General features: G+C 41.8%; 3 protein-coding genes across 5 annotated transcripts in view; 1 reads left to right on the top strand and 2 right to left on the bottom strand.

Moving 5' to 3' along the window:
- The window catches only part of lg02h16orf89 (linkage group 02 C16orf89 homolog), a 4,861-nt gene extending 2,258 nt beyond the window's left edge, over nt 1–2,603 (bottom strand). Inside the window, exons 1-5 of one of the 2 annotated variants that reach the window (XM_058416547.1) lie at nt 2,110–2,603; nt 1,388–1,540; nt 467–617; nt 277–394; nt 26–188 (exon numbers count right to left, since the gene is read on the bottom strand). In XM_058416547.1, the coding sequence (XP_058272530.1) occupies nt 26–188; nt 277–394; nt 467–617; nt 1,388–1,540; nt 2,110–2,272 (748 nt within the window). In that variant the 5' untranslated portion in view covers nt 2,273–2,603. The remainder of the gene's footprint in view (nt 1–25; nt 189–276; nt 395–466; nt 618–1,387; nt 1,541–2,109) is intronic. The other variant, XM_058416539.1, reaches the window with a different exon arrangement.
- Nucleotides 2,516–8,759, top strand: alg1 (ALG1 chitobiosyldiphosphodolichol beta-mannosyltransferase). Of its 2 annotated transcripts, none has more exons than XM_058416527.1 (13): nt 2,516–2,642; nt 4,470–4,547; nt 4,642–4,745; nt 4,823–4,971; nt 5,064–5,153; nt 5,428–5,538; nt 5,825–5,943; nt 6,060–6,098; nt 6,179–6,238; nt 6,320–6,430; nt 7,377–7,491; nt 7,571–7,646; nt 7,737–8,759. In XM_058416527.1, exons 3-13 carry the CDS (start codon nt 4,710–4,712, stop codon nt 7,872–7,874), a joined length of 1,044 nt encoding a protein of 347 aa, XP_058272510.1. In that variant the 5' UTR covers nt 2,516–2,642; nt 4,470–4,547; nt 4,642–4,709; the 3' UTR covers nt 7,875–8,759. The 2 variants fall into 2 exon arrangements, with proteins under 2 accessions (XP_058272510.1, XP_058272506.1); XM_058416523.1 differs by lacking the exon at nt 2,516–2,642 and adding an exon at nt 3,249–3,559 and having other exon boundaries at nt 7,737–8,756.
- Nucleotides 8,055–10,594, bottom strand: eef2kmt (eukaryotic elongation factor 2 lysine methyltransferase). Its single transcript, XM_058416560.1, has 8 exons — nt 10,376–10,594; nt 10,238–10,297; nt 10,060–10,140; nt 9,869–9,970; nt 9,634–9,767; nt 8,868–9,118; nt 8,360–8,503; nt 8,055–8,205 (listed from the first exon to the last, which is right to left on the bottom strand). The coding sequence occupies exons 1-8, from the start codon at nt 10,460–10,462 to the stop codon at nt 8,099–8,101; spliced, it is 966 nt and encodes a 321-aa protein (XP_058272543.1). The 5' UTR covers nt 10,463–10,594; the 3' UTR covers nt 8,055–8,098.
- Between the last annotated feature and the right edge of the window lie 261 nt (nt 10,595–10,855).

Below are 10,855 nucleotides of genomic sequence, written 5' to 3'. Positions count from 1 at the left end.
ATAAATTATATGAATCAGTACTAACTGTTCTCCATGAAGATGTCTTGGATTTGTCCAGTGAAGCCCTTGATGCTGATCTCCTGGTTGCTCTTCATCATGTTGGAGCAGAAAATCTTCTGATAATGTTTTACAGTGATGTTGACCCTCGAGAGCCTCGCTTCCCCTTTCAGCATCCTGGGACATCCTTTCTAATCACAATGATAATCATAATATTAATATTAATAATAATGATAATACACTAATCATTCGGTTGGTTGAAGTGTACATCATCATTACCATCGTCCCAATCATGAAGTAGAGCAGCTGGTGAGACAGAGAGTAATGTGGACACCCGAAGCGCGTCATGGTGTCCCTGCAGGCCTTCGTAACGATGCACGGCGTCCCGTCGTCTTTCCTTCGAATCGAAAACATTTTTTTTGAGCACTAATTTTTATTTACATTTTTTAAAAGGTTTATTTTTCCTTACCAGGTTCCCAGAAGCAGCGTCATGCACTTATCCCCGAGCTGCTCATCGTAACACTCGACAGATCTCGGCGAGGCGTACGCCAGGGACGGGTCCGTGGAGATCCATTCACGAGGCAATGACCAAAACGACGCAGACAAGACGGGTTCGAACTCTGTAGGGTGTTTACAGTCCGGGACAAAATTATTGGCACCCTGGATTGGGTTATTAGTAAATGATGGGACAAATTTAATACTAGAAATGAAATGCTTGAGTGCTGGACATCCGAGAGCTCTCGTGAACGTCGATGATGTTCATGAACACTCTCTCTAGAGTCTCACACATTTCCTGTGTTCGGGACCGAATTTCTGCCTTGGTATAACCACATGGACGTGGCTACAAAGCACACTTTTGGGATTCAGTGCTAAAAATAGAAAGGTGTGAGGGACAGGAGAGAGTCCATGTTTTAATGGAGAAATATTGCTTCTCTACTCTATACTTCTCTCTCTCCAGCGGATGCGTCACTGGATATTAAGCAACAAGATATAACCCAATAAAACACAAGAGCTCGCCTTAATGGGGTTCACTCTTTTTATCGGGTTCCTTGTCGAAAGCTGTTTTTCTTTTCATTTAGGTATCTTTTTTCTATTAACTAACTAACTAACTAACTAATTCACAAACAGGTAACGGGTTTGATATTTGGATGCTTTTCAATAGCTCAGTGACTGACAGGAGCCCAATTCACACACAAGCAAACATTCTGCACAAGAAAAAAATATCATGACTTAAACATTTCTTTTCCATCGTCTGTGTATCTTCCAGATTATTTACACAAGTAAGAAATAAATGCTTCTTTAAAATCTGCTGCATGTTCAATCCTAACCAAGACCAGTTCATTATCTATGTCTAATCAGGATTAATATTAACCACCTTATTAATTTCTACCTTTGTAATATTTAGGATCTGTCTCCTGAAGAGATGTGACCGCATGAGCCAGACTCTTGTCCAGTTTCTTGACCAGAGACATGGCGATGGAGCGCTGAGAGAGGTTCAGAGAGTCTGAATGGGTCTGGGATTTTGTGGCTTCCTGTAACTGGGCTAAATGGGGGGAAAAAATGTGTGCTGAGAAACAGAAGGATTCATCACGGAGGCAGGATTCATCAGAACACATCACACGGTCAGGAAAGATGGCTGATACAGCGTTGGAATATTGTTAGAATAATATAAATTTAAGAGAGAGAAAAGGTGAGAGTCTGGTGAGGGATGGAGGGTACATGGTAGCTTGTTTCTCTAATATAGAATGATATAATTGAACTAAATGTAACTAGAAACAGATAAAAAAAAAAAGTATAATGTGTCTATGTAGTAGCCTATAAAGGGAAGGAAACATTTCAGCGCATGCTGTTATAGGAAACTAATCAACGTATGGGTGATTAATAGCAGCTTGAACGCGTTAGTGGGAATACCTGGCAACCCAGTTTAGAGGAACATGATCAGACTGTAAATCAGGCTTTCTGTAAGCAGGTTAAAGTATACTACACGAACGTGCACACTTTATAGCTTGTTATAGAGTTGTTATAAACTGTATCGTGCACTGTGCATGCTTTTACATTTACGTTAACAAAGTAAAATTCAACAAGTGACTGAAAGTGTGTTGAAGAGCTCACCTTGGAGGATGACAAAACCAACAACACCATCCAGATTCATGTTCCTGCTCTGCTGCTCAAAGAAATTCACTCCTTTAGACAAACTGTTCAGAATGTCATCTAGAACCTCCTGGTGCGCAAAGCGCAGGCTCGCGACTATGAGGAGCATCACGAGCGCGCGCATCTTTCCAAAAGTCAACAACAACAACAATAATAATAATAATGATAATAATAATCCCCCGTGACAGGAATAAAAATGATGTTGGTGATGTTTTTTCCCCCTTTATTTCTGGTAACTGTTAGCAGGGTGTCCGAGAGTCTAACGAGCCCAGTGCGGAGTGTGCGCGAGGTAGTGGGCTGTGGGCGTGGCTAAGAGGTGGCTAAGAGTCACGAGGATTCGGCAGAAAAATACACAAGACGAGGAGTGTGTCGGAAATGGAGAGATATATTTCACACTAATATTTATATTTATTCACAAAAATCAGAGCGCTGACCATTATTTACTCTTGGCTTAAAAGTGCAATAGTTGATCTTCGAGGACCCCTAGTGGTGAAGTAGGTGAAGCACAACAACTGTTTTTTGTTTAATGTTTTTTTTTTCATTTCTTTACTACTTAGATTGTTCTCGCTCTCTCTCTCTCTCTCTCTCTCTCTTTCTCTCTCTCTCACACACACACTCTCTTTCTCTCTCTCTCTCTCTCTCACACACACACACACAGACACACACTCTCTCTCTCTCACTCGCCCCCTCTTTCTCTTCTCTTCTCTTCTCTTCTCTTCTCTTCTCTTCTCTTCTCTTCTCTCTCTCTATTATTACTACATTGACTAGAGGCAAACATTATGGCCTAGAGGATATTTTTATCCATCCATAATTGTTGGAAATATTTTTACATTCCTGATTATTATAGATTTTTTGTTTTCATGATTATGAGCTAAAGAATGCTGAATACCTGGTATAGGTGTGTTGGGAGGCGGGGCCTATGGAACATAAAAAAAACGAATCACCTTTAAACTTTATTGCATTTTAAAGCATAGTTCGTTAGTTAACTCAAATGTACATAAATGTATGCTGCTTCATGTTACCTTATTTATTAATTCATTTGATTATTATTAGAAAAAGTGACATTAAAGCAGCACGCGGTCTCTTTAAAATTCTCCGCCACGTCACCCTTGACGTCACACACACAGGAACACAACAATGGCGGATGCCAATGCGGCGGTCCTGCTCGTGACAGTGTCGCTGGTCCTGCTGGGGCTAGTGGCCGGCCTGAGCTGGTCCTGGGCGCTGCTGCCCGTCGGTGTGGTCGTGTTCATTTTCATCTTGGCGCGCGGCCTGAAGTCACGCGACGAATTCGCGCACCTGAACGTCTGCGTGCTCGTGCTCGGGGACCTGGGACGCAGCCCGCGCATGCAGTATCACGCGCTGTCTCTCAGCAAACACGGCTACAATGTCACCTTTATCGGCTTCCTCGGTAAACACAAACAAACAAACAAACAAACAAACGGGAATAGATATAAATAAATAATGAAAGAACGCTTATGTACTATTACGCATGCGCAGTAAACGGTTCAGCGCACGCGCTACCCATGTAGTCGCGATTTTGGTGATTGTTTACTGATTAAAGATGCGGTCAGTTAGTGTTTCTACACCTTTAATAATATATATATATACACATATATATTAAAGAAATGGTCATTCACAGTATTGTCACTTCAATAGTGGCTAGTTATGGATATGTAAATGTCTCAAACTCTCTTCTGTCCATTATTTTCACACCCTACGGAAAGCTAAACAGAATTATAAACGAATTACTTCATAATCTCATGCTTGACATGTTCCTCTCTGCAGAATGCACTAATGGTCCAGGGGGCAGAACTGGACCTGGTCTCTGTCCACCTGGATGCTTAACCCCCAATCCCACAACACACTTTATCCAGTCTCAGTCTGGGTGGGAGGAGCTAGATCTAGGTCTGACTCCACCCCTTAGACTCGTGGGGTCCAGTTTGAAAGTCATCACACTGTAACTTTTGGTTAAAAAATGAGATGTCTGGAGACATTTGTGGAGCTTGAGTATACCAAAAATAAACACCTTGAAAGATTTAGCTAGTGATTATGTATGTATATATATCCAGGCTTGGAAATAAGCCCTGTCCCTAAACAAAACTGCTACTCAGCTAGGCTTTCCTTGGACATGAAGTATATTTTTCTGTTTGAGAATATAATTAGCAAGCAACCTTTAACTGTGTCTGATTGATGAAGTAAATTCCACAAACAGTGATGCGATTATTATCATTATTATTGTTATTATTATTATTATCATTATTATGATTATTATTTCTCTGAAAATAACTCTCTACTTGACGACTGCGTTGTCTTTCCAGGCACTAAACCTCATCAGGATATTCTTGAGGACGACCGGATCGACATCCTTCCCATTGTGGAGCATAAAGGCCTCCCATGTAACGTCAGCTCCTGGAAATTTCACATCGCTTCATATATCTAACACAAAAGAGAAGGTTTGTTTAATCCTTTCGTTTGTGTTTTTGCTTTCAGACGGTCCTAAAATCCTCCGATATGTCACCAAGGTGGTCTCGCAGTCCCTGCAGCTCCTGTACGTCTTAATGAAGCTGGACGATCAGGCGTTTATTCTCCTGCAGGTATTTTATTTCCGACACCACCTCTGACGTCATGCTGACGGATTTCGGTAGCTTCACCTTTGCGTCTTCTGATCTAGAACCCTCCGGGATTGCCGAGCATCGCGGTGGTGTGGCTGGCCAGCCGGTTGATCGGCGCTCAGTTTGTGATCGACTGGCACAATTACGGCTACTCCATCATGGCGCTGAGTCACGGCGAGGACCATCCCATCGTCATGCTGGCGAAATGGTGATGGTGGAGACTCCTTATGGAAATCTTAAACACACCGTATCAACCAATTACATGCTTTCCTTTTAAATGTTGTACTTTTTTCTCGGCAGGTATGAGAAATTTTTTGGACGCTTCGCCGATCACAACCTTTGCGTCACGGATGCCATGAGGCGTGATCTTCAGAAGAACTGGAACATTCGGTACGCATTTAACATCTTCTGTAATTTATGCAGATTTGAAAATGCCCGCCCATTTCCTGGTCTTCATTTGCTTCCCGACACACCATTGGTTGTTCTGTTTAATGATGCAATAATACCTTAACACTTTTCGAGTGGTCAAAGCATGAATAATAATTAATACGTTTAAGACTTTAATGTGAATTAAACTAGAAACAACAACTGTTAACTACACAAATCTTTCATTCCCTGAAGTACGATTAATCAGTTAATACGATCTTTTTCTTTTTTCCCTCAGGGCGTCGACTTTATACGACAAGCCGCCGTCGATATTCCGAGAAACGCCTCCGAAGCTTCGCCACGAGCTCTTCATTCGCATGGCCAGCGCTTACCCACAATTCCGAGCGTGGTGAGTTATTTATCGAGTTTTGCTTACGGACCCTTTAAAGTGCTTGGACCCCTATTTTATTGTGAACAGAGTCCTGATTATGTCAGTTTAAACATTTAAAAAATGTCGCTCATGCTGAAAATCTGAGCTCCAGTGTACCTTGTTGCTTGCCCTGGTGGTAGAGACTGGAACTGCAGTGCATGTTACATTGCTGAACGTTAAAGATGATGCGTTTTGATCAAGCGTGTATTTTTATATCGGATAAAATGTTCAAGCTTTTGGAGTGATCATGTTTTATTCGTGTTAGTTCTGAAAACACAGAGAGCACAGAGCTGACCGCGTTTACCGAACGAAACACTCAAACCGGGGAGGTGATGCTTGGAGCTGGACGTCCTGCTCTTCTGATCAGCAGCACCAGCTGGACCGGTCAGCTCTATATTACATATATATATATATATATATATATATATATATATATATATATATATATACACTATTATAATTATTTAATACATAACACTAACAGATTTCCTTTTCCACAGAGGATGAAGATTTCTCAGTTCTTTTAAAGGCGCTCGAAGGTTAGAGCTAAAGTTTTTCATTTCCAACATATTTCCTAAAAATAATTCTCAATCTCACCCGACTTTTATTCTTCTGACAGATTACGAAGGGTTCGTAGAAGCAGGGGAACGTCTCCCATCACTCGTCTGCGCCATCACAGGTATGTACCAAGATGATGATGATGATGATCAGGTGCGTTCTTTAGATGTAGAATGTTCTAATTTTTCTGTTGGATGTCCAGGTAAAGGTCCTCAGAAGGAGTATTACGAGAAGATCATCAGCTCAAAAGAGTTGAAACACGTTAAGATCTGCACTCCGTGGATGGAAGCCGAGGATTATCCCGTTCTTCTTGGTGAGCAGCATGACGTGATGATATAAACATGATCATTTTGTCAGTGTGGGGATCATCAAGAGACTAGTAGTCAACAAATATAACATCTGGTGTAATAATTACATTTAGAATTTTATTTGCATGAAACTGCAACGTGTTTAATCCGTGGTGTTTAGCTTTACGTATATAATATCTATATTTTATTTGATCTATCCACTGCTAAGGTGTTTGGATAAAGTAATGCTTCGTTAATTATGAATAACTAGTACCAACACTACACCGATCAGCCATAACATTATGACCACCTGCCTAATATTGTGTCTGTCCCTTTTTTGCTGCCAAAACAGCCCTGACCTGTCGAGGCATGGACTCCACTAGATCCCTGTGAGCTGTGGTATCTGAGCCCTGACTGGTCAGCGGCTATGTAGCCCCATACGCAACAAACTGTGATACACTGTATATTCTGACACCTTTCTATCTTTACCTTCTTCAGCAATTTGAGCAACAGTAGCTCGTCTGTTGGATCGGATCACACAGGCAAGCCTTCTAATCGCTCCCCACGTGCATCAATGAACCTTGACCGCCCATGACCCTGTCGCCGGTTCACCACTGTTCCTTCCTTGGACCACTTTTGATAGATACTGACCACTGCAGACTGGGAACACCCCACAAGAGCTGCAGTTTTGGAGATGCTCTGATCCAGTGGTCTAGCCATCACAATTTGACCCTTTTGGTCAAACTCGCTCAAATCCTTACACTTGTCCATTTTTCTTGCTTCTAACATCAACTTTGAGGACAAAATGTTCACTTGGTGCCTAATATATCCCACCCACTAACAGGTGCCATGATGAGGAGATACTCAGTCTTATTCACTTCACCTCTCAGTGGTCATAATGTTATGGCTGATGGGTTTAGATTGTGATCAAAATGTCGTGAGTTTAAATCCCACGTGTCTGCGTCTCCCCAGGTTCGGCCGATCTCGGCGTCTGCCTGCACAAGTCCTCCAGCGGTCTGGACCTGCCCATGAAAGTGGTGGACATGTTCGGTTGTTGTCTTCCTGTGTGCGCCGTACACTTCCACTGGTGAGTTTTCCCATCAGTTTCCTCTACAAAAAAATCTTCTAAACAAACATTCTTAACTTTCCTGCCTGTGTGGTTGAAGTTTGGACGAGTTGGTGAAGCACGAGGAGAACGGCCTGATCTTCAAGGACGCCACCGAGCTGTCGGAGCAGCTGAAGGTGAAAGACGTGAAGCTTTTGAATGAATCTGTAATATCTATACACCAGTTTAACTGTGTGTGTGTGTGTGTGTATGTGTGTGTGGTACAGCTGCTGTTCAAGGACTTCCCTAATGACCAGGGGAAGCTGAGCGTCTTCCGAAGGAACCTCAGAGAGAGTGTGCAGCAACGCTGGGACGAAAACTGGGACCAAATCACCCTGCCGCTGTTTAAGGAACACAATGACTGACCAGTAGCATAAATAATAATAATAATTGTAATAATAATAATAAGAAGAGGAAGTTGATGAGGGCACAGGGATTCGTACAGGGTAAACATGAACATTTCGTTTTTGTTTTTTCTTTCTGTCATTCCATTAGCTCCATCGGATGAAACTTGAACATGAAGCAAAAAGCACACTTTGTGTAAATACGATGTAAATAGGCACTTTATTACGTTTTTCTTTTTGTGAAGTCAGTCAGCAGCGAGCACGTTGATGATTTCTATAGAAGAGACTCTGTCGTACGGGAAGACTTGCGTGACAGGATTCGTAACGGTGACGTGTTTTAATCCAGCCTTTTCTGCACAGAGAAGAAGATGAAGCAGAAGAAGAAATCACTGTTACTGTTAGTTAGCGTTACTGATACTATCTTGACGATTGCCTGTCAGTGTTGTTCACTCATTATCCGTGTTACGTGTTATGAAATGGACAAAAAATACTGACATTAAACTCACCCAGTTCCTCCTTGAAGCTCGTGTAAGTTCCTGGGTTGCGGATCGTCGAGGAGATGTAAACCTCCGGAGCCTTTTTCGGAATCTTTACGAGTTTCTCTAGTAGTCTGACCAGACAGCCGATGATCTCGGGATCGTACACCACGTCTGTATTTAGTGAAAGAATTTTAGGATACTGTATAATCACCGTCCACTTTATTGGGAACATAATACACACCTGCTCATTCATGCAGCCAGTCAGGTGCCAGAAACAGAATGTAAAAAATCAAAACTTCTGTTAGAGAAGTTTGAGGTCTGAGATGCCAGGAAGGATGTCGTAACTCTTGTAATCACTCTATACAACTGTGGTGAGCAGAAAAGCATCTCTTACTGAATCTCATGTGATCAAGTGTTTCTATTAAAGTGGCTGGTGAGTGTATTTGTTTAAAAAAAAAAATCTTTTAATATATCTACAGCTTCTCATCAACCTCTAAAAACCCACTACAGACGAAAGGATTAAAATGATTCGTACCCGCTGCGATGACAGTCTCAGCCCCAATTTCCTGTAGCTCCTCCTCCTGTGCGTGTTCCCAGTCCAGTTCCTCCACACGCACCGACACGCCCATTCCGTGTTCCCGGGTTAAACCGTTGTGCCGGATATTATCCCCTAGTCTCCGCAGCACACTTTGATGGCAGTCGGTGAAAATGTATGTTTTGGGCTTACAGGAGTGACACACTGCCACACCAGTGAGTCCTACGCCGCTGCCCAGCTCCAGCACCGTCCTGCAGCAGAGCGGCATGAGACCACGATTAGATCACGATCACAATAATCATCATTCTGGATTCATAGCAGCGATGCAGCACAGAGTCGATCCAGCTTGTGTCATCTACAGAGACACGTCAAATAATCTCAAGAAAGAGCTAAAGTAAGAGATAGCTGATGAAACGAAAAATTAAGAGAGGTCACATGATTAGAAGGTGCACAGGGAAAAAAAATTCATCTGTAGATTTCCTAGATGGTGGGATGAAAGAAAAAGAAAGAATAACAACAAAGAAAGGAAGGATGTAGGGAAGCAAGACAACAGATGACAAAGAATTCGTTTGAGGAAAGCATACTGGACAGTGAGGGTTTAAAGAGAGTGGAAAAAGTGAAAGGAAAGAAAGAAGGGATGAATTGATGTAAATGAAATAAAACTGAACAGACGCGGGGTCGAAAGAAGGAAACATGGATATGATAGTGGGTTAAAAAAACAGAAAGAATTTGAAAAGAATGAGTAAAAGGAACAAGAGAGACGTACTTTCCAGTGAAGACGTGTGTGTTTTCCAGCGCCCACTCAGCCAGGTACAGAGCCGCCTCCCACGTGACGAGCCCGGTGGTGCCCTCTGAGATCATCGCTACATTCTCTTCCAGACTCATCGGCTCTCCTGAAGGCTGAACAACAATTAATACCTGATCATAACCTTGTGATGTCATAAAGTGACTGTCATTCATGATGTTGTGTACTGAAAAGCAATTTCATCGTTATTACTTACCAGGAAATACGTTTTATAACACACAGTCTCCTCTCTGGCTCCCATGACTTCGGCTAGAGTGTCGTAAAGCTCATCCAGAGGCTCGGATGCAGTCGCTTCATGCTGCAATGTGTGTACATATATAACACAATTTTTTCTCTTTTTATTAAATCCCTCTTGTAGTTTAAGAAAAGAAAGCATAACTAACTTACCCTTTTTATTAGTTCAGACAGGAAAAGCCTCCTGTATTTCACCGAAGGTGGGTATTTACGACACACAGAATGAAGACAAGTCTAAAAACAAACCAACAGACGACTTTAAATAGGTTTTTACTACTGAAGAAGGTTGAGAAAGTACAAACGTAGGCATTTCAAAGCATTATAAGATTACCTTTTTTAAAATGGCCAGAATTACGTCAGACGGCGAGTTTTGGAGTTCAGTTTCTAAAGACTAAAACATAATCATAAGTGGATCATTTAAATATTTAAATTTATTCAAAATAGATTTATGACGTAAAAACATCTTTACCGTCCATGGAAACGAGTGTAAACGACACATGGCGAAAAATGACGACTGGAAACGAGACGGAATGTCAAGATCGGTCTTCATGCTCATTTCGCTTACTTTTTAAAAACACTATATAATACAAAATTTTGCGCTTTTTTTTAGAATTTTAGATTAATTTCCATTTAAAAACATCGCCCCATGTAGACCACGCGTTATTTTGCTTCCTTGTAATTCCGATAATTCCGCCTTCTGGGTTCGGATTGGCCAGCGCCATTCCGTTTTCTGCGCCGTGATTGGATAGATATATAGTAAGCGCCATATTGGACGGTCCAGTGAGTTAGCGCATCCGCCATATTGGAAGGGACGAGATTCACTTGCAAATCAATGCAACTGTATACAAAGACGCCGGGTTTGTTTTGATTAAAATCTCGTATTAGGATTTTGTTTTATTTGTTTTTATGTGTTAGAACTGAGCAGGAACGTCTGTATATGACACATGAG

This window comes from Hemibagrus wyckioides, linkage group LG02 (genome assembly GCF_019097595.1).
Source record: "Hemibagrus wyckioides isolate EC202008001 linkage group LG02, SWU_Hwy_1.0, whole genome shotgun sequence".
NCBI classification, from domain to species: domain Eukaryota; kingdom Metazoa; phylum Chordata; class Actinopteri; order Siluriformes; family Bagridae; genus Hemibagrus; species Hemibagrus wyckioides.
This window is presented reverse-complemented; position numbering and strand designations above follow the sequence as displayed.